The sequence below is a fragment of the Panthera uncia genome (genome assembly GCF_023721935.1).
Source record: "Panthera uncia isolate 11264 chromosome A1 unlocalized genomic scaffold, Puncia_PCG_1.0 HiC_scaffold_17, whole genome shotgun sequence".
In the NCBI taxonomy this organism is placed as follows: Eukaryota; Metazoa; Chordata; class Mammalia; order Carnivora; family Felidae; genus Panthera; species Panthera uncia.
This window is the reverse complement of record NW_026057577.1, coordinates 145,559,660-145,587,643: the sequence shown is the minus strand read 5'-3', so window position 1 is coordinate 145,587,643 and position 27,984 is coordinate 145,559,660. Positions and strand designations below refer to the sequence as shown.

The 27,984-nt window shown below is 45.5% G+C and overlaps 1 protein-coding gene across 1 annotated transcript in view; it reads right to left on the bottom strand.

Annotated features, from left to right (window-relative positions):
• Positions 1 to 27,984, bottom strand: part of SEMA5A (semaphorin 5A) — a 474,488-nt gene that overhangs the window by 97,055 nt on the left and 349,449 nt on the right. Inside the window, exon 12 of the mRNA XM_049648285.1 lies at positions 10,909 to 11,116. Coding sequence (XP_049504242.1) covers positions 10,909 to 11,116 — 208 coding nt within the window. The remainder of the gene's footprint in view (positions 1 to 10,908; positions 11,117 to 27,984) is intronic.

Genomic DNA, 27,984 nt, shown 5'->3' with positions numbered 1-27,984 from the left:
GATTGTGTTCTTTTTCATTGCTGAGTCGTATTCCATTGTGTGTGTGTGTGTGTGTGTGTGTGTGTGTGTGTGTGTATAAACACACACACACACCACATCTTCTTTATCCATTCATCAGTTGATGGGCATTGGGGCTCTTTCCATAATTTGGCTACTGTTGATAACGCTGCTATAAACTTTGGGGTACATGTGCCCCTATGAATCAGCACTCTTGTATCCTCTGGATAAATTCCTAGTCGTGCAATTGCTGGGTCATAGGGTAATTCTATTTTTAAATTTCTGAGGAACCTCCACACTGTTTTCCAGAGTGGCTGCACCAGTTTGCATTCCCACCAACAGTGCAAGAGGGTTCCTCTTTCTCCACATCCTTGCCAACATCTGTTGTTTCCTCTAAACTCTTCCTTTAAATTTTAAAGTGTGCAGTTATGCTATTTGCTAATTTGAGTAATAGGGAAAAGAGGTGTATTCATTAAAATCTTCTCACTGTATTTCTAGAGAGTGGGAGCTACTTACTGAGTATCATCTCTTGCATGTTAGATTATCTAAGTAACAATGACTTTATCTGACTTGTTACTGTTACACTAATTGTCATTCAATCAGCTTATTTTTGATCGTAAGAATTTTGGCCCTATTAACAAAATGCATTCATTAAACATGAGCTTTTAAAAGTGTCCCAATCATTTCTTCATTTGGTACATACTTAGGAGCACCTGCCATGAACCAGACTGAAAATGGTGGGGGTGCCAGGGTCAGCAAAGCAGACGCAGTCACTGTACCCACAGAATTTATCATTCGGCAAAGGCAACAAACACTAATCGACTACACTGACATAGCAAGAACCATCAGCAAAGTAAAATCCCAAAGGAGAAGCCCTGTTTGGATGGAGGGGTCTGGGGTCAGGAAATACTTGACCTCGGTGGCATTTAAACTGAGACGGATAGAAGTGATCCATTTCACATAGCTTTGAAAAAACATGACATTTGACAGCGAGGTGGATGGACACTTTGGTGGGAGGGAATTGGAGAATCTAAAGGAAGATAAATGGAGGCTAGACTTTGATTGGAGCTTGAGGAGTGGAACGGGCAGAGCCCAGAGCCCCGTTCAAGACAGCATTTCCCAGTAAGTGCTGCAAACTTTAAAATAGTGGGCAAAAACCATGTGTCAAATACCAGTACTTACTTCTATGATCATCATGATAGTAGTGGGATAGGTGGATTTCTCTGTTCATGAATGATCTTTACCTTAATTTCTAAAATAATCTGAAGTATCTTATTCCTAATGACCGATGTCATTATATACTTCAGAATCTGCTTTTAAGGTTGGCATGAAAAATACTGTCTTACTAGAAATAAGACTGAAAAAAAATTCTAATTAGACAATAAACTGCTTGAGGAATGCATTGTAAGACACCGACACGTCCTTCAGTTGGTAAATCCAGCTGGAACACATCTTTTCTCCAATGAGTACCTCGGTGAAATTGGAATGATAATAATCACCTCACAGGAAATGTTTTGAGGATTAAGTTACGTCACGTAGTAAATAACAGAAAGTTATTTTGGGGGTGGAATACATACAGTTATTCCAATTAATCCCTAGACATCATTGCATATTATATGATATCGACTTCTGGGGTGTTTGAAAACACTCTATCCCAAAAATACTAAATGTGTAAATGCCGTGGGCTCTTTATTTAACCAGGCAAGTGGCACACCACAGTGTATTGTAGTAAGTGGTACAAAGTATTATTTTATTTTATTTCATTTTATTTTATTTTTTAATGTTTATTTTTGAGAGAGACAGAAACAGAGTGTGAGCAGGGGAGGGGCACAGAGAAAGGGAGACAGAATCCAAAGCAGGCTCCAGGCTCGGAGCTGTCAGCACAGAGCCCAACGTGGGGCTCGAACCCATACACTACGAGATCATGACCTGAGCCGAAGTCGGATGCTCGACCAACTGGGCCACCCAGGCGGCCCGGTACAAAGTATTTTAAATACACATTTGGATAGATTCACAACGATTTTTTTGACTACCTGGCATAATGCCATGTGTCGAAGACCCAAAGACCAGGAAGGAACCTGGGGTCTCGTGAGGGAGGAAGAACCGGTTCATGAACGTTGCGTAACAACATAAGGAGGGTTAACTATTAAGTTAGAAGCTCAGACGGTGGGCGCTATGGGAGTCAGAGGAGGGAGAGGTCGGCCAGGAGAGTTCCAGGGAGATGTCATGTGTAGGCTGGCTCTTGAATGGAGCTGGAATTTAGACGAGTGAGAACAGCCTCCCTGGTTATGATGGCCCCAGGAAGGATGACAGTCATGTGCATGTGGCATGATCGGGAAGATAAGCAGAGCAGCATGGCTGGGCCACGGTTTCCTTAAGGCTCCCAGAAAGTATACGGATGTGAATAAAGCGTTGGGGTTTTGCTTAGGCAAGAAAAATGTGGTTGTACTGTATAGCGTGTGTCAAGTACCAAAAAATCTACTAGAAGATTAATTTCTAATTCCCAAGAAGAACTAAGACGGAACCACACTGTAATGGCATTTTTAAATTTAGGACACATGCCAAGTAAACAAAGATATAATTACTAGTAAAAATACACGTTTATACTCATTATGTATCACTTACTAAAGGCATTTAATAGGAATTCATGTTGCATGTTATGATTTGTAAATGAAATTAGTGGCCTAGAATTTCAATTAGTTACAAACTTCTAATACATCGAAAACCATTCCCTATTGACTTATCACTAAATGACATTGATTCAACACAAAGATGATTTTTTACATTTAAATTTGCTTTTAATATGAAATTAGAATAATCAATATGTATTGCCAGTAATACTAAGTGGATGGTTTTTAATTAAAGTATTAGATGCATAGAACACTCAGATTTTCCTGAAAAATCTGTTTTAAAACTGAACAAGATTGGGAGCGCCTGGGTGGCTCAATCAGTTAAGTGTCCAACTTCGGCTCAGGTCATGATCTCGCGGTTCATGAGTTAGAGCCCCATCACGGGCTCTGTGCTGACAGCTCAGAGCCTGGAACCTGCTTCAGATTCTGTATCTCCCTGTCTCTCTTCTCCTCCCCTGATTGCACTCTGTCTCTTTCTCTCTGAAAAATAAATAAACATTTTTTTAAAAATTTAAAAAAATTGAATAAGATTGATACACATTTTACAGTGAAGCATTTTGGGAAAATTGACAGTAAAAAAGAAATAGTTGCAAGAGTAGAGGGTATCTGAAATAAGCAAGCCGAAAGTGCTTCTGGAATCTAGCAGTTGTGATCAACTTGGGACATCAGCTGTTTAGAAACTGTGCTCCCCTGGGTTACAATAATACGATCACATTAAAATATTTGACCAAGAAAGAGAAGAAAAAAAATGTACTCATACTCTTATGGTTGTGGAGGCAGCCCACGGCCTCTGCAACCATAAGAGTATGAGTACATCTCTGCAAGACGGCGTTCACCTACGTTCTTTGCTTTTGTGGTGGACCTAAACCAAAATGTGTGTATATATCATTGCCGAAGGCGGACCTGCCCTAAAGCTAAGGAAACTTAAACTTCTTCACTTCGTGAAATTCCCTAAGGACCTGAGATCGGTCTTAATCATTCTTCATAATTCGATATCCTTTTCCTTAGTGAGGACCACTACCAACCCATGTAAGCTTCAGACCTCACAAAACTACATTCCTCCTTGATTATTACAGAACAAACCGTAGTATGGTTTATGTTTTGTAAGTTACTAGTCAAGTTACCGTATGCTCTTGTTCTACGTAGCATATCTCGACTGTTTGTTTTCCAACCTGCCTTGGACCTGGGGGTGTTAACCTGTGATTTCACTTAAAAAAAAAAACAGTGTTTCGGCTCAAGCCCCTCTGATGGGGTGCTCTTCAGAATGATAATTAGATGTTGGCGAATGTACTTCGTCTTTTTCAACTATTTTTTAAAGCTATAACGAAGGCAGACACATACTGCTGTTTTCTTTCAGTTACTACCATATCACGCATAGGTCTTCACAGACATCATTTAATAGCTTCAGAATAACCCACAGCGTGAGGGTTGAATAAGTAGATTATAATTTGGTGATTAATTCTGTTAGTATTAGAAAGTTAGGATTGGAACACTGGTTGTCATTCAAAAATAGCTTAAAAAATAATTGGACAGGGAGGGCAGGCTCGAAGATCAGGTCCTAATATAATACAGGATCAGACTTGAACGATAAACTGATCTGGGGACAAAGTCTCAGGTAACACTGAGGCCCTGTGGCTCAAAGCCACAACAGATCTTCGGGAGCTTTTATTTAAGCCAGAGTTACTCTTTAGACTCTGAGCCCCATGAAGACAGGGTCAGGGATACTTCTTCATCTGTCATCCCACGCTCAGGGGCTTGCTTGGTGCTTGGCACCTACTGAGATCAATAAATAGACTCTGAACGAATTAATGAAGGAAAGTACAGTCTTTAGAAGCTAATCCGAAGTCAATGCAGACCAAAACTCAAGGCGTTGAGATTCGGAAGACACTAAATTCATTTTGAAGGGAGGATATTTACTTTGTACGATGAGCACATGTCAAAATTCCTCCCGCTTGCTTATGTGATTCACAACTGAACGGCTAAAGTTGTCGGGCTGGGAGCCCTCAGGGTTATCCTGAAATTTCTCTCTATATATTGTATGTCTCTCACCAAGCAGACGCTGTCTGCAGAAATATTTAATTAATAAAGGTGCCAACATATTAACTCCATGTCTCGAAACTTTGCCCTTCCAAGCAATGAGTGTCCTGCAGTAACCTAATCTCCATACTAATTTTCTTAATGAGTGTTAATTTCTTTAACTAAATGACATTACTACAAACTAGATGAATTAAGAATGGCTGGATACCCATTCACAAATGGAGCCAATCTCTTTCCCAATGGTTCCATCTTTCCCTCCAGTTGTACAAAGCAAAACGTCAAAGGCACCTCTCTTCTGTTTTATATGCAGACTAGGATTCTCCCGGCTTCCACCTTTTCTTTGCTCCCCAGTAAGTTCTTACACTAAAGCAAAAGTGAAACAATAAACACCTAAGGCCCAAGGGTTTCCATCCTTCAGCTAATGTCTTGCGTCACTACACCTTCCCGTAAAAGGAGTTTCAGTGTTTCACAAGAATTTAGGTTTACTTTAGAGATGACGAAGTAAAAGAGGGAGGAGGGGGAGAGGCAGCGTCCATTTGTAAATCGGGTAAGTGTTTACCGAGCCTGTGTTGGGCTGGGCACCATGCTGGAAGCTGCACAGACCTGGAAAGACAATGCCCGGCTTTTGGCACCGGGTGCGATGGGCTGAATGAAGCCTGGAGTGCCATGCGGTGCTCAGACGTCTGGTCTCTGTTCTAGCCTTGACGATTCTCACGCTTTTCCCTCTGTGATTCGGACCAGTCCTCATCTATAAAACGTTAACCCTACAACAGGTTGACAAACGTCAACCCTACTTGACAGGTTTGTCTTACCCCACAATTGTGGTGGGTGTCAAATAAAAAAATAAACAATACGTGTCTGAAGAGAAGAAAGTGCCATGTTATCCAGAAAATATTAAGGTATAGAGTTAATTCATGCAATAATTTAGTAAATTTTACAGGTAATTTTATAAACCACAGTATATGATGATTGAAGGTACGTTGATTCATTCAAAAGGCATATATGAGAAAATCCGAAACCAGGAGTCAGCAAGTGATAGCCCATGGGCCAAGTCCAGCCTGGCACCTACAGTTTTCCTGAAACACAGTGCAGGGCAACGCTGTGCCCCGGCACCCTGAGGACCTAAGCACAGCTGACCTAACTTTGGCGGGACGCTGAGTGATCGCCCCCATCGTGGCACACGGGAGGATGGGGAGGAGCTGTTACAAGGCCACTTGCCTCTCACTGCCTTCTGTCAGGGAGGCTGTCACGAGACTGCTTCTCATTGTCTCCCAGGTTCTAGTGAGGGTGAAGGCCTCGTGCCCCCCACCCTCACCCCCACTGAGGTACAGGTACAGGTTCTGAAACCGCTAAGCTGTAGCACGGCTGGTTGCTCTGTAACATGGTGCCCCGCTTCGATGTTGCGTGCCGATCCGTCCCTCTGCTGCGGCACCATCCAGTGGGACAAGGGGCATGGGTAGCTAACACCTTTTCCGCTCTTATTTTCCTTGTAACAAACGGCACCAAAAAGCGCATTCTTCCTTTGCCTGACGAATCCGCTAGCCTTGCTGACACACGGCCACGCTCACGCCGTATGGTCTGTGGCTGCTTCCGTGCTACAAGGGCAGGGTTGAGTAGCTGCAAGAGAGACTGTGCAGCCTGTGAAGCCTAAAGCATCTTCTCTCTGGTTCTTTACAGTTTGCTGCCCCACTGATCGAATGGCTGCACAATCCTTAAACTGACTTTCAAGTCTGAATCAAAGGCCTTCCCATCACAACTCGCCTTTCCTGAGGCTGAAGGGTGTCAATGAGCTGGGCCAAGTGGAAGGCCACAGTATTCCCTGGGGAAGGCTAACGGCCCATGTCCTGTGATCACCCGTTCCTTCCTGAAGTACTGAGATGCGGACTCCCTCAGCTGTCCGCCACAGTCTGTCCCCCTTCAGGTGGCGGGTCATGACTTTACGCTCGTATTTACATGAGATTAAGGTAGTGCAGGTCTTGGCTGTTCCATCCTTTGTACCCTATAGAGACCTTTCCCGACTTCAAAGACCTCACGCTGCTTTGGGGGGACCCGACCTTGTGCCAAGTGCATAGGACGTGGTCCACGGGATGGCATCGGCTTACCTACCTTCCACTGTCACCCGCAGTACCCACATCCGGGCCCGTCAAGGTCCCCACATTCTTCAAAAGTCAGTCAGTGGTGATTCACTTTAGCAACCACATGCATATATATGGTAAATAAATCCTGGAGTACAAAAGGCCACACAAGAAAAGGAAAAATTTCTCTTGCACTTCACATGCGCAGAGGGAACCACCCTTTCTGATAAGTTGACTGTGTCATTCACATCATTTTCCCATGCTATTCACTAAATGGTTATGCAAAAAAAAAAAAAAAAAAAAAAGTTAAAATCAAACAAAATCTTTTCGGTCATTTTTTTGAGGTTGAACTTGACTAAAATGTATTTTTTAAATATTGTTCTACCGAAATAACCTTCTGAGGAAAACAGTGACATCTCGTTAAAAACACAGTGCTGTTTGTTCCAAGTCACAATGGGTGCAGAGCTGGGAACACACGGGCAAATGGGGTGCCTGCGTGGCTCAGTTGGTTGGGCGTTCGACTTCGGCTCCGGTCATGATCTCAACGGTCCGTGAGTTCGAGCCCCGCATCGGGCTCTGTGCTAACAGCTCAGAGCCTAGAGCCTGCTTCAGATTCTGTGTCTCCCTCTTTCCCTGCCCTTCCCCTGCTCATGCTCTGTCTCTCTCAGAAATAAATAAATATTAAAAAAAATTTTAAAAAATGAAAAAGGAACACACAGGCAAGCTCTTTTTTCAGCCTCCGCTGAGGCTCTGGGGTCATCTCTAGAAGTGGAGGTGGAAATTCACTGTAGAAAAAGCAAGGGGGTATCAAACTTCTGGGATGCTGGGTGTTGCCTGGTAACAAGTATAATAGAGAAGAAAGAATGGGAAGGGGCCAGGGCTAAACTGTCATCAGCGGACACGTCTGAGTTCACGCCCTTCTCATTAGCTCCAGCGCTCAGAGACACACGTGATCGGTGCCATGGCGCAACTGGTTCCCACTGAAATCTGATCCTTGAGCTGAAGTCCTCATTGCCCCAGGGCAGCACAGTGAACCCAAGAGAAAGCCTGAGCCTTCGAGGCCAAGTCCCAGCCCTGAACCTGGGCTTCATATCACGCGATGTACGTGGCCTTTGGGCAGGATCCAAAAATCGGAGCCACCGTTTCCTCCACTGAGAAATGGAGATGATGGGTGACTTAACTCTCGGGGTGTAATGGCTAAGAGAAATGATGAGGAGATCTAGGACAGTGCCAACGCGTGGAAGTGTATCAATATCAATTATAAACATTTTAGCAGACGTGAAACTGTGCACTGCCTTTGAAAAATAGACATTAAAAAATTTCTTAATGTGAATATGATTTGGAAGGAGACAGGTAATTTAGTTAAGCTCCGTTTCTCTTGCCAAACACTATAAAACTCATTTATGGAATTGATTTTTCTAGTAACAAATGAAATTACTTATATTCTACTATGGAAAATATATTTAACAAAGAAATACTCAATCGTTACTCCATTGGTCGCCTGTTCCTACTCAATGTACTTCTTTGGGCATATGTCTAGAAAATTAAAATTGCTCGTCAAAAAACAAAACAAAACAAAACAAAACAAAACAAAACAACCTTCCCCCTAATTCACCAAAAAAGAAACTAGTCACGTAGATACTAGTGTCTGAAAAGTGGACAAAAAATGGAGGTTTTCTTGTCTTTCTGTGGGAAGGGGGTGGCAAAGAACACACTGGAAAGAATCCACAGAAACGCTTGGGTTTAAGTCTTCAGATTTTCTTCTCTCAGATGGAATACTTAAGGGTCAATCACAGTCTAACCCATTCTGAGTGTGGGGACACAGAAAAGCACAATCTATCAGTTTAGGATAAAGCTCTAATCTCTCGTGGCTCTTCTCTGAGAGGGTGGACAAGTACACAGCAGGAAGATTCTGCTCTGGATATAACTGTATAATCTTCTCCCAGGAACGTGATGAACACAGACAAGTGGCCTTGTCGAGGGAGCCGGGAACGCCCCCCGGGCTGCTGTGCGCAGTGGTGGCCAGCCCCTTTGGTTTCCTGATTGGGCTCCACAGGCAGCCACGCAGGAGACGAGGTGGGCATGATGAGGCCTCGCTTCCCTGACTTGATGCAGAACTTAGCTTCCGATGTCGCACTTATACGAGGAGCCGGGCTGTTGCAATCCCCACTCGATGAGGCAAAGCACCACGGAAAGGGTGCGGTGCCTCCTGCATCGCAAGCCATGAAGTCTCATTCTGGTCCCCCAAACACCCTACAGACAGCACAGGCCTGTGTCTTCCTGCGTGTTACCCTGTGTCACGCCCACGGAAGGCCGTTAGAGCTCAGGGCTTCCTGGTTGGAAGACTGGCACCCTTCCAGGGGCATCCCAAGTTGTGACGTGCCTGTTGGCAAGACGCCAACCCTTCCCGTCACCCACTGACCGTCGGCAACTGGGCAGAATCATTCCTGCGCCAGGTTAGTCTTGCAGGAAACACAAATCAACAAATTTCAAGCGGCCAGTGGTTAACGTTATAAAAAGATAGCTGCTAATAAATATCACTATTTGTTATTATCGCTCACCATAGCATCGTTGTTGGGTAGAAAACCCTTTAATATTATTCCTCAACACTCTGATACCAAAAGAGGCACCATGTAATATACTTCGTTGTCTAGAATCTTCTAGAAAGGAATCTTGTGGTGACTTTTATTATAACACAAAAACTCTCTTTCTACAAGGGGATACCCACCGTGTATGTTTATTTGTTTAAATTTAAATCCAAGACAGTTAACATACAGTGTAGCAATGGTTTCAGGAACAGAATTTAGTGACTCATCGCTTCTATGGAACACCCAGTGCTCATCCCAACAAGTGCCCTCCTTAACGCCCATCACCCAGCTAGCCCATCCCCCCACCCGCCTCCCCTCCAGCAACCCTCAGTTTGTTCTCTGTATTTAAGAGTCTCTTATGGTTTGTCTCCTTCTGCTTTTATCTTATCCTTCCGTCCCTTCCCCTACGTTCATCTGTTTCGTTTCTCAAATTCCACATAGGAGTGAAACCATACGGTATTTGCCTTTCTCTGACTGACTTATTCCACCCAGAATAATACACTCCAGTTCCATCCATGTTGCCGCAAATGCAAGATTTCATTCTTTTCGATTGCCGAGTAATATCCCGTTGTAATACATATGCCCAATCTTCTTTGTCCATTTTGTAAAGGGCCCTGAATTTTAAATGGTATACATTATACCGTTTAAATCTATAGCAATTTGCCTGTGTTGAATGTGAAAGTGAGGCCTAAGATACTTTAGTGACCAGGTCAAGAAATAGCACAGGCAGCCTGCATTGTGACTCCCGGTCTCTGAGCTCCAAAGCTCATGCCACGGGTCACCTGTTGGGGAGAGAATGACCTGTGTGTGGTACCTGTGAGCGATATACGCAAACAGTCCATTTCTACGCCAGATCTGCCATTACGTGCTACGTTGGGGGACGGAGTTACTCAGATCGCGGATCCCTAAGAACGTATGAGACTGTGATTTCCCCAAGGGCGATCTTTTGTTGGGGGGCAGAGCAGTTACGCAACACTCCAACATTAAAGTGCTGGTCAAGCGTGTAGTGTGCACAGTACCTGACGGTCTCTTGAGCACTTTTCCAAACTGAGCGTCAAAGGCCACTGTGGTCCCCGTGGGCACCCCATGGCCAATCAGAGTTGAGTAGGAGCAAGGAAAGACGTGACGGCACTCGTGGTCCCCTGCGTCCGCAGGACTTCCTTCTCCTTCCCTCCTCCCAGCCTGTAGGGTCCTGGAGCCTCAGGAGAGAGCCGACACAGGGAGAACGGCCACCGGGGCGGGGTCCCACATCGCTCCTCCTCAGGGGATTAGCTCTGGGCCGACAGGACGCACTTGCTACCATGCGCTGCCCGCTCCGTACATATATTACATTACACGTATCCCGATCAAAGCAAACTTGCACCGGCCCGATGCAGGAACACCAAAGATCTGGGTTATCACGGGGGAATTTCTCTTAACCCTGGCTGATGCCTACAGGTGTCACCAATCGGCTCTCCGTCCGGAGGCACCAGGGGGTCGTTCTCTGCCCGCAAAGCGGTTTGCACCAGCACCCCGCGTCCTGGGACGGCGCGGGGCTCGCTAGGATGCCGAGGGCCGGGGCCCAGCCCGGGGCTGGCCTACCTGCGGGTTCGGTGGAACTGGCACCTCTTCAGCGGGATCTTGGCCACGTGCTCCTGCAGGCCCACGAACAGGGCGCTGCGGCTGTGGAGGAGCTGCAGGCTCCTGATGGGCTCCCCCCGCCGCTCGGGGAAGAGCTCGATCTCCTCCAGCAGGCAGCTGCCGGCAGCCGGGGCCAGGGGCGCCCGCACTTTCTTTATGGTGCCGTAATCTGTGAGGGCAACAGGGAAGGAGGCAAAGGGACAGAAGGTCAGCGGGCCTCGCCGGCCACCCAGCAGCGAAGCCGCCACGCGTCTCCAGCCCGGCCGCTCGCACGGCGTTCGAAAGCGCTGACGGGCGCGCTCGGTCCGGCCCGCATCTGACTCCGGCTCAGGTCCTGATCTCCCAGTTCACGGGTTCGAGCCCCGGGCCGGGCGCTGTGCCGACAGCTCAGAGCCCGGAGCCCGCTGCGTGGATTCTGTGTCTCCCTCTCTCTCTGCCCCTCCCCTGCTCCTGCTCTGTCTCATTCTCTCTCTCTCTCTCTCTGTCAAAAGTAAATAAAACATTAAAAACTTTTTAAAACAATGCTGACACCCGAATCCCACCCCGGACCTCTTCAATCGCCAGTGCCGGGTGCGGGGCAGGCACGCCGGCTGTGCCCCGGCTCTCAGCTACCGGGCAGCCAGCGGTGACGACCGCTCAGCCCCCTCAGCCTCGTCCACGTCCAAGTCCAGACACCCAGCGTGCAGTACAGCTACCTGTGGCTCCCGGTCGCCAGCTCTGCTCCGTCCCGTGGAAACCGTCAGGTGAGAGGAATCCTCAGGAGACTATCTCGGATTCCTAGTGTCCGAAAGAGGTGCTGACCTGCACCCCCTCCGCGCCCCCCACCCCCACCCCTGCAGGGCAGACACAACACGCCCAGGGCAACAGCAAAGGATACCTCCTCTCCTTCCTGCCTGGGAAGTGCATCCTTCTCTGTCTCTCTTCCTCCTCTACCCGGAACACCTGCTTCCTCTGTCCGTCTAAAGCGTGCCCTTTGGGATGCCCTTCTCTGTCTCGCAGTCCCGAATTCTCCTCTCCTGGACAGGGAACGTCTGTTTCTGGCCCGGTCTCTTCCCCGCCCCAGGTTTTCCGGTCACTGCGTGTTTGTGCTCACCTACACCTAAGCGTGGCTGTAAGCACTGCCTGTGAATCAGGCATCTCCCCAGACCGGCTGCAAAGAGCACAGAGAGGAGGCCTCTTAGCCGGCGAGAGTCACAGCACGGTCAATACCACGCATCAGGACGCAGACCTGAAATGTGTGCTAATGTCCCCGGCGTGCTTTGGCGAAGGCCCTGGTGCCAGCCTGCAAATCAGGGGGCGAGACAGCAAACCCACTAGAAGTACTCCCTAAAGCCATCATTAAGCTCCTCACATCAACCCATCAGCATCCTGAGTCTCAAAACATTATAATTATCACCCTGAAAATACAGAAAATGAGGCTAAGAAGTTATTCCAAAACCAGGATTAAATCTTCGGCTTTGAGGCTTCCTATCAATCCATGAATCTCAAGAACAATTTGGACAGGAATATTTTCAGGTTTCCATTCCTATGGAAGTGCTCAGAGACTCAGAATATTTCTTTTAAAGAGAAAAGATATGCACAGACATATGTTACCCTGAATTTATTTTTACAAGTCTATCTGAAACATCTCCAGTGAATACTTACTGATTACGAACTGACTTCATAATAACATATGCAGCCTTAGTAAACCAGGGCTTAATTTTATTTTGAGCTATCTGGATAAATGTGTTACTTCCGAAAAAGTTCGAGCATAAATGGAATTACGCTATACGTTGGGAAGATGAAAAACACAGTGCCTGTTTTTGAGGGAAGAGAGAGAGAGAGAGAGGGCACAAGCCTACACAACAGGGCCACAGACATTCTAACGAAGGAACATCTCACAGACTTAAGTGTGCAAGAAAACTTGTATGTCTTTACTGCAAAAGTCAACCTAATTTGGACCCGGTGACCGCAGTCCCCAGCTGGTGGGAAATTCAACGTCAGTGACTCTGGGGTCTTCCTGGCCCACATAGAGAAAAGCGTCAACAACCATGCACAGCACCGAGGCACGGTGGGGACAGGATGGGAGCTTCAGGGAAGGTGACTTAAATACAGAGATGTCTCAGCCACAATACCCTGAGAGGAAGTCCTCACCAGCAGATGGAAGTGCCAGCCTTCCTGTGGAGCAGTGACAGGCACGAGCCATCCTTTGGGACGTCATGACAACAGAAGATATCGTCCGAGCCAGAGGCCAGGAGGGGGTGCCAGGGACTGCCACCCCCCAGCGGGCAGCAAGGCGGGTAGGAGGGCTTAAGTGAGAGACCCTTGGGATGGAACAAGAATAGTTTATAGCAATGGAGGGAGGGGGTGGGGGTGGGGAGGGGGCAAAGGAGATGGGAGTCCAGCAGAAAAATCACCATCTTTGGACCGTTGTCACAGTATAGTCACGGGAAATGTGGATTACAGAACAAAAATGCTATTCAACAGTTGAACAAAGGCTCCTGCTGTTTATTATTTGTGCTGTTGATAGATTGCTAGTCTGAGAAACCCACCCAAAAGAATAATAGTTCAAATGTCAACATGCTCACATGCATGCTGAGTTTTTTTTTAAATTTTTTAAATGTTTTTATTTATTTTGAGAGAGAGAGTAGGGGAGGGACAGAGATAGAGAGGGACAGAGGGTCTGAAGCCAGCTCTGTGCTGACAGCAGACAGCCCGATGCGGGGATGCGGGGCTTGAACTCACAAACCGTGAGATCGTGACCTGAGCTGAAGCTGGACGCTTAACCCACGGAGCCACGCCGGCACCCCAGGAACCTCTGCTTCTGTGAAGCTCTTCCTTCCCTGGCCTGCGCCTTGTTCTCGCTCCGGGCTCACACACCTGTTACCTTGGTGCGGAACGCCTTCCTAACCCAGAACACTCACCGTCCTCTCCTACGTCTGGAGGGAGCATCAGGACGCGTGTGCGTGTGCCTTGGATGCTCTGCACAAGGGGCCACCAGGGCAGTGAGTCGCCGTGGGCCATGCATGGCCTGAGCCCTCATCTCGGGCTCCCTCGCACCTCCACCTCTCTGCGCCCGAGTCACAGGGGGCACCTGGGGCTCTGGGGGCCCAGGAGCACCCCAGCCCCGCACATACAGGTCCTCCGCTTAACATGGCTTCCCGGCCGGCTTCCTCTTTGTGTCTTTGCTCAGAAAGCTGGGAGTCTTCTCTCTCCCCTCCACACACAGCCAGGCAGACCCCTCCTCCTGGGGTGTCTAGGAGGCCCGGGTCAGGGCGTTCTGTCACCATTCGTCTTTCTGCCCGTTTTTCTCTGCCCACCGCCCCCCCCCCCCAGGGGAAGCCCTCTCTTGGGGGCACGATCAGATCTCGTTCTTCCCATCTTCAAGGCCACGTTCTTTTCTTTTCCTTTTTTAAATGAATGGCTGAATATCATCATTGTGTGCCGAAACATTTTTATGGGGACGGAGAACAACACACTGTGTAAGTCTAAGGTGTACACATGCTGATTTGAGGCACTTATATAATCATGTTATGGGGCAACATGATTACCCGTAACACAGCGTCCGCTAACACCTCTATCATGACACGTGATGTCATCCCAAACAGATACGTTTCGAAATACGAAATGACCCTGGAATTCCGAGGAATCTGTCTCTCCTTCGAGCACATTAGAACAAAGAAAAAGAAAACCTGGGTCATCCTGCATCCCAGAAAAGAGAAGGGACGGGCTGAAGGAGCGACGTCTCTAAATCCCACGACACTGATGTGACCCCGCTAGTTTCGGCAGATTTAATCAGGAGCTGCCACTGGAGTGGTAGGCGGCGAACAGACCCTCGACGCCGCCTCACGGTCCAGACGAATGTTCTCTCCCAGTTACTGGACACACTGGCCGAAGCACGGGTACAAGGATGTGGCAAAGCCATCGGTCTCTTTCCGAGGCAGAAAGGCAGAGCCTGGCCCATGAGAGAGACCACTGGGCAAACAACTATTTTGTTCAAAAAACAGGAAGACCCTGGTCGGTCCCAGAGAGCGCTTAATTTTTTGTTGCTGTTTCTGCTTTACAACATTTATTACGGTGTACTGACTCATCTCCTTGTTTTGTGGGTTTGTACGCTTGACCTTGAGCACCACGGGGAGAAGATACTATGTCAGTTCTGTCCTCTGACGTGTGCAAAGTGGCCATGGATATGGCCTGTGCAGAAGAATAAACACACACCGGGCGAGAGGCCCACTGATGGGTGAGGGACAGAATGGGAGAAAGAAGGGATGAGAATGTCATCATCCGTGCATCTGCTGGAAAAAATCCTGATTAATATTTTTTCCATTGTGGCCGTTAATGAGAGTTATGTTATCAGTCAGGGTGAAGGGCAAACAAGAAACATTATTTCCCCAATAGGCATAGATTTTAGCTGAAAGTGTCATAAACTAAATGGGAATGAAGGAAACCATTTTAATTGGTTTCATCTGATAAAATATTAACTCTGAAGATTTGCCATTAAAACTAAAACCATATATACCTTCGACACACTGAAAATTCAATACGCTACTCAAAGTGAGTTACGGGAGGGGGGGACAAAAACAAACAAACAAACAAACAAACAAAACAGATGCCAGTGTCAAAAGTTCAGAAATAACAGAAGTAAAACCAATGACTCACCGAAGTAGAAATCAGTAAAAATTTACTGTGCACACACCAAAAGGACAGTGTGCAAACCAGGGCACTCGGACCATTACATGGTCTTGTTATAAAGCAGCTTATGTAGTGGGAAGGTAGTGACTTTCTTCTTCACAGTGATTGGTTATTACATTAGAATTTTCTTAAATAATAAGCCATTAGTTAGCAGTCACCTTATATCAACCTCGGGAAACAGTTCAAGTTTCCTTAGGATTTTCAGAGGCGTAAGCAAGAAGTGACCCAGGTCAAGTTAGCCTTGCAAAACAAGCAAATTAAGTTTTGTTTGTATGACTGAACTGGTTTTGTCTGCTTGGGGACTTTTCAAGATTAGTTTCCATTTGTCTTTTATTTTAACACAAGAAATACATACAACTTTCTCGATCGTTCTTGGAAATTCGACAATCAGCAAGAAAAGAAAAATCTGTCACTTTCAGCCAGCTGTGGCTCAGGTCCCCAGGGAGCTAACAGCATATGCGCACACACACACACACACACACACACACACACACACACACACACGACTGGCACTGACTTGCCACAAACTCTCCTAATAGCTGCTTCTTCTGGCAAGTGTCAGCTACTCATTCTGTCATGGACCCCAATTTGAAAGTCACAGTTTTGTAGTTTACTCTCAAATGGAAAACTGTGCACACGGTGAGAGACAGAGCTCCTGCAGGATTTTGAAGGTCGGATCAAAGCTGATAGTATGGCTGTTATTTGCAAGACATGAATAGTCGTAATCACATGAAAATTTCATTAAACGTGGCACCAAGTAACTTACATTTGCCTCCTTTCAGCACAACAGACAGCATGCGTACACCCTAGGGGGTTACCAGATTAAATAAAGGATGCCCACTTAAATTTAAATTTTAGATAAACCGTGAATAATTTTTGTTTTCGTATTGGTATGTCCTCTTCAATAGTATTCATACTTTACCTGAAATTGAAATTTAAGTGGGCATCCTGTGTTTTCATTTGCTAACTCTGGCAACCCTGTTACACCCACATTTCGTCTGATCATCTCAGCAAGATAGTTAAGATGTAGCTGATACACGTGACTCCTGAATAGCACAGGTTTGAACTGACTAGGTTTACTTGCGTGTGGATTTCTTCCAGTAAACAACAGTACGATGAATATAATAAATATTGTATTTTCTCTTCCTTATGATATTTTTTAAAGTTTATTTTGAGACAGAAAGAGAGAGAGAGAGAGAGAGAGAAAGCAATAGCATGTGGGAGAGGCAGAGAAGGAGAGAGAGAGAATCCCAAGCAGGCTCCACACTGTCCACATGGAGCCCGATGCGGGGCTTAAACTCACAGACTGCGAGATCATGACCAGAGCCGAAATCAAGAGTTTGACACTTAGCCGACTGAGGCCCCTAGGGACCGCCCTTATGGTTTTTCATAGTAACATGTTCTTTCTTCTGGCTTCCCATCTTGTAAGAATAAAACATACGTTACACATAACATACAGAATGTGTGTTAAGGACTGTTTATGTCATCGGTAAGGTTTCCAGTCAGTGGCAGGTCAGAAGTAGTTAACTTTTTGGGAAGTCAAAGTCACACTAGGCTTTTGAATGTGCAGGGTGTGGGCGCCCCCAGCCCCCTGTTATTCAAGGATCCAGCATATACGCGCGATTATTCTTACTTTCTAGATGAGAAAATGGGAGTTTCAGAGAGGAGAAGAATTAGTATGTATTTTTGATAAGCTGTATTTTCCAAGTCCTCTAAGTGATTCAGACATGAAGTAAGCTTTCACTTCAATGCTGATGAACGAGATCAAAGATGGCAACAAATAATTCCAAAGTAAACATTAATTAAAAATCTACTGCTAAAGAAGCAGTGTCATGCAGAAGAAGATGGCCATTGAGGAGGGCACTTGTTGGGATGAGCACTGGGTGTAGTATGTAAGCAATGAATCACAGGACTCTATCCCCAAAACGAAGGGCATGCTGTATATGCTGTATGTGAGCCAACAATAAATCATATTAAAGGAAGAAGAAGAAGAAGAAGAAGAAGGAGGAGGAGGAGGAGGAGGAGGAAGAGGAGGAGAAGGTAGTTTTACGTAGATTGTCTGCCTTCTCTTTTTATTCCATGACCTTGTCTGCAAGTCATAGGAACCTGACCAGTTGGGAGGTAACAAGAAGAGAATCAACATTCTGATCCCATGGGAGCTGCTGCCTGATGCCTACTGGGGGGACACGCACAGGTGGCAGCTGCTTCAGAAGGCACGTGTTCCCCTGGGCACCAGGACCACCACGCCAACCTCCCATATGCACATGCTGACGTGGGCGCAGGGGAGCAAACACAATGACTGACAGGCCCAACCCTTTACGCGCCATCTGTCTAGGGAGGCACGCGGAGCCAAATTCAAGTACGTGCCTACAGATGAGCAGAAGCTGTAGATACACTTAAAAGGTGGTATTTCTGGCAACACGAGAAAGGGAAAACTACCCCAAGAAACAAGGACCACGCAAGGTACTGTCACCAGACCAGACCTCGCACAAACAAAGGGCTTCACTGACATGCTTGCCAGAGGTAACGATAACGCTCCAGGGCATAAATCATCAGAATGTGCATCCAAACAATCCCTAATATTGATTCTTGCCGGTGACTAATGAAGCCACGGAAGACCAGAAGTGAGTCTGATGGCGGGTAGAAAATGCAGGGGTGAAATTGGATTACTGTAATAACAGGGATATTCATTTCGACCTCCATATTCTGGGCCATTAGGAAAATGACCAAAGGAAAAAGCAAAGATTGTAAATAAAATGGCTTGGTGAGGTAAAGTTGGAACATCATCACAGGAAGGAATAATAAATTCAATTTTAAAATGAACGAGGGATTGCTGGGAGAAAATATTTATGCAATACTTATCAAAAAACAGGAGTGTAACTTGAAAAAGATATAAAGAAATTGCCCCAAAGAATAACAGGCACAAGAGATGATCCGTGAGGGGCATCTGGGTGGCTCCGTCGGTTAAGTGCCCGGCTCTGGATTTCGGCTCAGGTCATGATCTCATGGTTAGGGAGTTCGAGTCCCATGTCAGCCTCTGTGCTGAGAGCCCAGAGGCTGCTTGGGATTCTCTCTCCTTCTCTCTCTACCCCTGTCCCACTTTCATGCATGCGCTCTCTCTCTCTCTCCCTCTCTCTCTCTCTGTCTCTCTCCCTCCCTATCTCTCTCAAACTAAATAAATAAACTTAAAAAAAAAAAAAAAAAAAGAAATGATCCATGAAAGCCTGAATCTCGCTCCCTCAGCCTTCACCCCACAGGAACTGGGGTGGGTGCTCTACAGCAAACCAGCTATGGAGCAGCCCACGGGAAAAGTAAATGAAACAAGAACAAAAACAAACAAAAACAAATGTGTGTGTGTGTGTGTGTGTGTGTGTGTGTGTTTTAAGCAGGAAATAAACAAGTATTTTGGTTTCAAAGAAAAAAATATATATCCTTAGAGTGGAGTGTGGCAGTAAAGGAAGTTTCCAGGACAAATTCCTAGCGCATTTCCTGGGGACAAGATGACCTATTCACGGGACCTGGTATCCACCTTAAAAAAGGAAAACCGACAGGAAAACAGATGAATGAATTTTTATTACTTATTTGTATTTAACCCAATGTATCCAAATTATGATAGTATATAAAATTATAATATGTAATTAACATATTATTGAGATATTTTGCATTAAAACTTTTTTAATGTTTATTTTTGAGAGAGAGAGAGAGAGAGCACGAGTGAGGTGGGTGGGAGGGGTGCTGGTGCAGAGTGAGAGGGAGACACAGAATCCAAAGCAGGCTCCAGCCCCTGAGCTGTCAGCACAGAGCCCGATACGGGGCTTGAACTCGTGAACTGTGATTATCATGACCTGAGCTGAAGTCGGACGCCCGACCAACTGAGCCACTCCAGCGCCCTATTTTGCAATTTTTTATACTAAGTCTTCAAAATCCAAGTTCAACTGGGACCAGTCACCGTTCAGGTGCCCGGTAGCCATTTGGCACTGTAGCTATAGCCTTGGGCAGCCTGGGGATGCACAAGGCTCCCCTGGTGCTGTCCTGGAGAGCCAGGTGTCTGCCTGCCCCCCCAAGATAGTCAGTAAGTTCATGAGGGTTCACTTCATCCACAGTATGACAAGCTCTGTTGGGCTGCATTATACACTTTGAATCTTGCCATATGATTTCCCTTGAATAAAGGGTTCCCATCCACAGATATCTAAAAAAATCCCTGCACTGGAGCAATCGTTTCCTATTGTGGTAAGATAACCCAGGTCCCTAAAGGTTAACTAATGGCTCTGGGACTAAACCTGGCCCTTAACTCCTCATCTCCCCATTTGGCATCGCTCAGCTGACAACTTACCACAGGCAAGTGACAGATGTCCTGTGAGAGAGTATGCAATCACTGTCGGGTCAGGTCGGAAACCTATGGATTGCCACAAAGCAATCAAACCATTAGGGAAGGTTCTCCCTGCTCTTCGTTTGCTTGGTAGGGTTTTCCTTTCAACTAGGGGTCAAGCTCGTCCCTGTTCTTCTTTGGAGTGTAGTTTCTGTATCACTCTTCTGAGAAAATGAAGGACCCTGAGGACCTTCCAAACAGAAAGAGTATGGGTGACATCATCTTTTAGGATCCGCAGTTCGAATAATCAATGTTACAGCTAATGCACAGAGGAAAAAAAGAAACTAACCAAACTTAAACTAGCAAGGAATGAGAAGCACAAGTGTATAGCTTCATGTGTAAATAGGGAAACACTGGCCACCTTCACTTTCCTAATTCGGTCCATTTTCTGAATCCACATGGATTCAGACAAGTCCATGTGGGAGAATGCGAGAGACCCCATTGATAGGGCCACCTCTCATTGCAATTGGCCTTCTACCATCATGTTTTCCGAATTAAAATTCCAAATGGTCACAGGATGTTAGAGATGGAAGGAACCTACAACAACACCGCGAATTTTGCAGGTGAGGAAATCAAAGCCCAGACAGGCTAAGTGAGTGCCAAAGTTCACTCTTGGGCCAGAGTTTAGAGCGTCTTCATACCAGTCAAGTGCTGGTTAGTTTTGTCCTAAAAGTATGGAAGGGATAATATGCAATGGCTGTAACGGTGCATCAGTATCAGCATGGTTGATGAGCTCCTAAAAGATCAGGGGGGCTGATAAGCAGTGTGTGAAGCGAGAGCAGTTAATCAAGACAAAGATTAAGCTATGATTTAGAGGTCTGTGCTTATCATATCCTAGAATTCAGTCCACAGATAACTGATGTATAAGTGGTGCCAAGCCCGGAACTGATCTGACTTCTCCATCAGGCTTTGGGCTCTCACTTCCAAGAGCTCAGGACACAAACAAGAAAATAATCTGACGAAAAGGGTTATCTTCAAAAAAGGGGGGGCTTAAGGTGACAAGAGATATTTAAGCCAAAAAAATCTCACAGTAAAAATAAGACCCTGAAACCACTGTTTGCTGTAGGTCACGTTTGCTCTGTGCAGTGTAAGCCCTACTACACATCACTCAGCTATGCTGGTTGAGAATTGGTCATATTTTTAACTTTGGGGGAAAATAACGGATGTTTTTGTAATTGTCAATGTTCACTTTTCTCACTAATAAGGACTGAATAGTTTTAATGAGATTCAATTTTGCGTCTTGATAGAGATGGAAAAGCCTAACCATCTCTCCTTTGCTATGAAAATGGGTCTTATAAGAAGATAGGGAGTATTATGGGCTAAATTGTGTCCCCTCAATGTTCATGTTGAAGTCCTAATTCCTAACACCTCAGAACTTGACTATATTTGGAGACAGGGCCTTTAAAAAGGTAATTAACACACAACAGGTTGTATAGGGGGAGGTCCCTTCTCCAGGATGACTGGTGTCCTTGCAAGAAGAGAAAAATTAGGATGCAGACATGTGCATCCACATATGAGGACGAATCAGGAAGACGGCCGTCTGCATCCCAAGGAGAGGAGTCTCTGAATAAAACAACTTTGTCGGGGCGCCTGGGTGGCGCAGTCGGTTAAGCGTCCGACTTCAGCCAGGTCACGATCTCGCGGTCCGTGAGTTCGAGCCCCGCGTCAGGCTCTGGGCTGATGGCTCGGAGCCTGGAGCCTGTTTCCGATTCTGTGTTTCCCTCTCTCTCTGCCCCTCCCCCGTTCATGCTCTGTCTCTCTCTGTCCCAAAAAAAAAAAAAAAAAATGTTAAAAAAAAAAAAAAAAAAACAACTTTGTCAACACCTTGACCTTGGACTTCCACCTCCAGAAATAAGTGGGCAGGGCTGGGGGGGGGGGGCACCTGGGTGGCTCAGTCAGTTAAGCATCTGACTTTGGCTCAGGACATGATCTCACGGTCCATGGGTTCGAGCCCCGCATCGGGCTCTGTGCTGACAGCTTGGAGCCTGAAGCCTGTTTCAGAATCTGTGTCTCCCTCTCTCTCTGCCCCTCCCCTGCTCACGCTCTCTCTCTCTCTCTTAAAGACAAAAATAAACATTAAGAAAGAAAGAAAGAAAGAAAGAGGAAAGAAGTTTCTGTTTGTTTAGTCCACCCAATCTGTGGAACTTGTTATCTTCGTTATGATGCAAGCTGGCACAGGGACTCCATGTCAAGAGTAGGATATACAAAAATAAAAAATAACAAAAAAAAACGGACTTTCGCCCTTCAGATAATTTGTTTAAAGCAATTTCAAAACTAGACCATGAGTTATTTTTCCACATTCCCTTAAGAGGTCATGATTGAAATTGAAATGCAAAGGCACTATAAATTATAGGTCTGACTTGTATGATCACAATGTAAGATTCATATTAGTTAGAGCCTAGTATTTTCAAATACTTCCATTTATTTCACTTAATCCCCTATACGTTTGATCCCGGGCTAGTAAAGCAGCAAGAGATGATATAGGACATGGAACATTGTGAAAGATGGATGCATTTTGATAAGCATTATAAAATAATTCACACAGACGGTGCTGTTACTCACGACCTTTACGCTAAAGGCTCTCCTGCTCTTTGGGGGAACATCAGAGAAAAGGGAATGAGCACTCAAGAATGAACTTTCAGGTACCTGAGGAAAAGGGCGCTGATTATAATGAATTTCTTTTTGAAGGATTTCTAGAACTTTAGTCTCACCAAAATTTCAAAAGTTTATGAAAATACACCTTTTTTTTTTTTTTTTTTTTTTTTTAAGGAAAGAAGGCAGGAAGGAAGAAGGGAGGGAGAGAGGGAAGGAAAAGAAAAACGTGGGCAGCTCAGAACAGTTACGACTGCTGTAAATAAAAATGATCATTTTTGAATTTTCATGCTTGCATACGATCAGACAACCTTCTGCAATTCACTAAAGCCTGAACAATGAAACAATTAAGCTTAAAGTAAAATGCCTTATGCTCTACGTGTAGAGCGGCTTTAATTCGATGAATTTGAGAACACTGAACACTGAAAAAAGTGTCAGAGAAATGGATTCTTCTTAAGAACAGCAGCCTGGAGGCACCAACCAGGCTCAGTCAGTTAAGCGCCCAGTTCGGCTCAGGTCATGATCTCGAGGTTCGTGAGTTTGAGCCCCGCGTTGGGCTCTGTGCTGACAGCTCGGAGCCTGGAGCCTGCTTTGGATTCTGTGTCTCCCTCTCTCTCTGCCCCTCCCGACTCGTGTTCCGCCTCTCTCTCTCTCTCTCTCTCTCTCAAAAATAAACATTCAAAAACAATTAAAAAAAAAAAAAAAGAACAGCAGTCTGAAGCACTTCCAAAACACACAATAAATACATATTTCCTCTAAGTTACAAAAAAACTTAAAGGGTGGAGTTGTACATAATTTTGTGTTTTGTAAAAAAAAAAAAAAAGTCATAAAAAGCAAAGAAAGGGCTGGTTCAGACAAATGTGGAATAAAGATGCAGAGATTATTTATTGCAAACCATTGGATGGTTAAATGTAAGCCTGACTCCATTCTCCTCTTGTGACATCTCAACGTGTTATCGTATTTTAAAGGAGTGTTCATTAGTGAGCTTGCTGTGTGCTGAATCCAGTACAGAAATGAAACCCACGGAACGGACACAGGGCACTTCTGACAATGGTTACCTGCGACTGGGCTGGAGATTCACTGTGGACACTAAGACCACGAACCTGGAAAGCTAAATTACTGTCTTTCCAATTGTGCATTTGACTCTATTTGATTCTCTGCCACCGTTTCCAAGAGACGTTTTATTGTTTTGTCTCATCGACCCAGAGTTGCCGTGGAGTAAAAGAAAACCTTTTGTATTTGCATCCGTTACTGTTCCAACCATTATCAGTGAAGTAATGATGAAATGCCCTCTTCCACTCACTGGGCAGCATGTTGCCATAGCAACAGATCATTACATAAAGTTCATCAATTCAGCTGCTCATTATCCCAAAGTAGCAGACAGCTAATATGTTATGAAAGTTCTTTCTTTTAACTTGTAATTGGGCAAATGAATTAAACTGGTTTTGGCAGTGGGAGCTCAGCATTGCATTTATATAGTACAAGGGAATTTAAAGAGGAAAACAGGGCTTCGTGGTTACTATACGCTTAAAATGGAGCTTTTGATTAACTCATTTTATCAGATTCAACTAATGCATTATTTTCTTTTTCCCAAGAATACGCTAGCCAGTTGAAGCCTCTTAGTCATAAATTGTATGCGACATTCTTCTACCCCTAAGTATTATTTTAAACCATATTCCCACATCTCGCCCTGGGTTGATAAGTTCCAGGGACGGTGGTCCTGGAGGACGTAGCTGGTCTTCGTCACTGTGATCTCGCTGGCATCTGCAACGGTGCCTGGCACACGGTAGGTGTTCGAGCAGAGCACAGGGTTCAGAGTGTGGACCCTGGGGCCCCACGGCCCGGGTTAGACTCCCGACTCCAACACTTACAGGCCACCTGGCCAAGAGCAGGCCAGTCACCCTCTGCGTCTCCTTCACCCTGGGGTCCAGCTCACAGGCTGGGGACCACGCGGTGAGCTTCTCTGTACAGAGGGCTTGAACGGTGCCTGGCACGCGGGGCACATTACGTAAGAATCCGCTAGAATTATTGTCTTGCCACTTCCAGCTCGTGGATTATAAGCCCTACTCAAGTGTCGTCTAAACTGAACAGGCTCCTGCCTCTGTCCGTCCTCACCACACCCAAAGCTGGAGGGGAGATCCTACCTCTGAGCCAACAGCGTCTACCGCCTTACAGAAAACCACACCAGACCACATCCTCCTTTAAAGTATGCAAAATCATAGGCCGATGCTTATAGGAAGTTTATCACTGGAGTTTCTCGTGAATAAAAACAGTATTACATTTAAAATGAGAGCAATCAATCCAGCCCTCTGGGTGTCCTCTCAAAACTCCCCTCTGACCACACCACTTAAATCTAACTCTCATCTTCCCACTAAGGAGGCAATTCAAGTTTCCAGAAGGAAATTACTCGCCTTAGATTTATTGTATCTAAATTACAAAACAGCCACCCGGCTGGCAGTGTCGGCCGCCCTTCTCTGACAGTCACCAGGCAGGAACACAGAGTCTAAATCACCCTGTCACCCCAGTGGTGAAATTTACACTGCGTCTGGTCCCATTAGTGTGAGCCGGGATGGTTGAGAAAAATCTATGCTAAGCACTTTTGTACTTTTGCAACATTAATTTAAAAGGGGAAAAAAAGAGAGCTCGCTACTCAATGGAATAAAAATTGTCATTTTTCTGAATTGCTACATTATACTAATTACGAACTCATAGCTGATGCGTCAAGCTATTTGGTAGCTACAATTTTCATGCACTTTCTTCAGGCATGACCTTATCCATTCCTATGGCTTCAGAGCTGAGCTGAGGTCTCTATTACTGACCCAAACTTTTCTCTTTCGCTTCAAAAAAAGGATTTCCAACTACCAGACCGCCCCCATGCAACTGGAACTCGCCATATTTGAAACCCTGTCATGTCTCTTCCCCTTTGGCTCTAATCTGTTCATGCATGTGAAATCCTGAATTCATTTGTTAGGATAAGAATTTCAATGTGGCACATCCTATCTTTCAGCTTTATCTCCTGTCTCTCCACCCACAACTCCAGCGAATTTAAATTTCTCACCTTTCAAAAGCCCCCATATCTTTCTATAGCTTTCAGTTTTCCATATTCTGTGCCTCCTCTTAGGACGACCCACCCATCCTTCCCCACCAGGCAGCCATCTTATCTTTCGAGATGCGCTGACAGCTCGAGAAACATATTCCACCTGAGCATAGATGGGACTCTGTGAATGGAAGAGCAGGGATTTCTTAACAGAAGTTATGGGGACAAGTGTGGACCTCCAAAAGCATGAAACAGGGATGTGAGATAAGGAACCAAATATCTGAGGGGCAGGAAAGCCCTAGCTGGATCCAACGGGCAGGTGTGACATGTATTCTCAAATGTCCCCGCGTAGGGAAATGGGCTCTCCCCGTGACACTTCTGAGATCATAGGCCCCACACTGATGGGCAGATTCCAGAGCCCTTCAGCTTTCTGGCTTCCACACTGACTTTCCAGTGTGGCTCTCCGAATCTTCCATGGGTTTAGTTTGTGATCTACGTGGCATCCCAGCCCAGTTCTCAATCACAAAGAAGGCAAATTATAAGTCCTAACAAAATACACTGTTTTTCCATAACTAAGACTTGACTATTTGAGAGACAGTCAAAGCCTAAAACCAGTTATACATTGAAGGCCATGGTGAGGGTCCCAATCAGACAGCAGGAAACACGGGACCGGGGGCGAGGGACAACAGGTTCTTGTCCGGAGATGGGGCAGGGCCAGCCTCAGGGTCCACGAGCAGTCCCCTGATTCCTGGGAGGGCCATGTGTCAGAGGACACAGGACAAAACCCAGACACTGGAGAAAAGACTGGATCACCGCTCAGGAGAGATGTCAAAGGCTCTGTCACTAAAACTAGGGGAGAGTCCAGAGCCAGGGTGAGATGAGCCAGCACTGAGCCTGCGTCTTCTTGCTCCCAGCATGCTCTGTGCCCAAGGCCTGGAAGGAATCTGAGGAACCCGGAGGTGAGGTGCGGGTTAAGGACCCACCTTCAAAAGTTAGAGATTCCTGAAGACAAACTGCCAGGCGGATCACCACAGGACAGCAATTCAGGAAACACCAAGACAACTGGCTCTTATCCAGTCCACGCAGAAATAAACTAATGCTGAACACCAGTATTTAAAAAAATACCAACATTGTGCAATCTATAAAATTTCTAAAGGAAAGAAAAAAAATATTGTTTAACTCAAGGAGCAGCAATTCATTGTGAAGATGACCCAATTTATCAAGGACAAGTCAGGACCACTATTTTTCACATTGAACCAGTGATCTTTTGCTGAAGATCAGATTTTAAAAATTAATTAAGTGATGATATCAATGAGGACCATATCAATGAGGCTTCTACCTTGATAATTAATCTCTTTCAATACTGACGGTGAATTTTTAAATTATTTTTCCAAAATCCCAGAAATGTATTTGAGTATTCAGACAATTAATTAGTGGAATATTTACTTTTTGGTACAAATAGGTGGAAACTGAGGCCTCTAAAACCTCCTATCTGTTCTAAGAGTGTGCAAACCAACTTCTACTGGCCTTAGGTCAGGGTCATTCTAAGGAACTCTTACTGACTGCAGACAACTCTTCAGTATTTTAGCCTCACATGGTAACAATGCTTCTCGAATACTTTCTAGTTGAAGAAACAAATTTTCCTTGAGCAAATTCTCCTTTCCTTTTTTCCAACTCAAGTTTCATTCCTCAAATAAAAAAGATCATATATTCAATCAGTTTCATTATACCCAATTGGGAGCACAATAGTTAGACTAAAAACATGGGGTGCCTGTGTGGCTCAGTTGGTTAAGTGTCTGACTCTTGATTTTGGCTCATGTCATGATCTCACGGTCCGTGGGATTGAGCCCCACACTGGGCTCTGTGCTGACAGTGTGGAGCCTGCTTGGGGTTCTCTCTCTCCCTCTCAGTCTGCCCCTCCCCTGCTCACTCTTCCTCTCAAAATAAATAAACATTTTTTTAAAAACAGTTAGACTAAAAACAGATGACAAGAACCGCCCTCCTGGACATTGTTTTAATCTCAAAATGCTTTAAAAGTTTCAAACTGAAGGGGTGCCTGGGGGGCTCAGTTGGCTAAACATCTGACTTCGGCTTGGGTCAGGTCATGATCTCACAGTTTGTGGGTTTGAGCCCCATGTCAGCTCTGTGCTGACAGTTCAGAGCTGGGAGCCTGCTTCAGATTATGGGTGTGTGTCTCTCTCTGCCCCTCCCCTGCTTGCGCGTGCTCTCTGCTCTCTCTCAAAAATAAACATTAATTTTTCTTTTTTAATTTCACACTGAGTTAAGCTTCTGTAGTCTTTAGAAATCCACAAAGTGATTGGTCAGAAATTTAACTAGTTTGCATTGAATGCTCTTAAAGAGTGACACA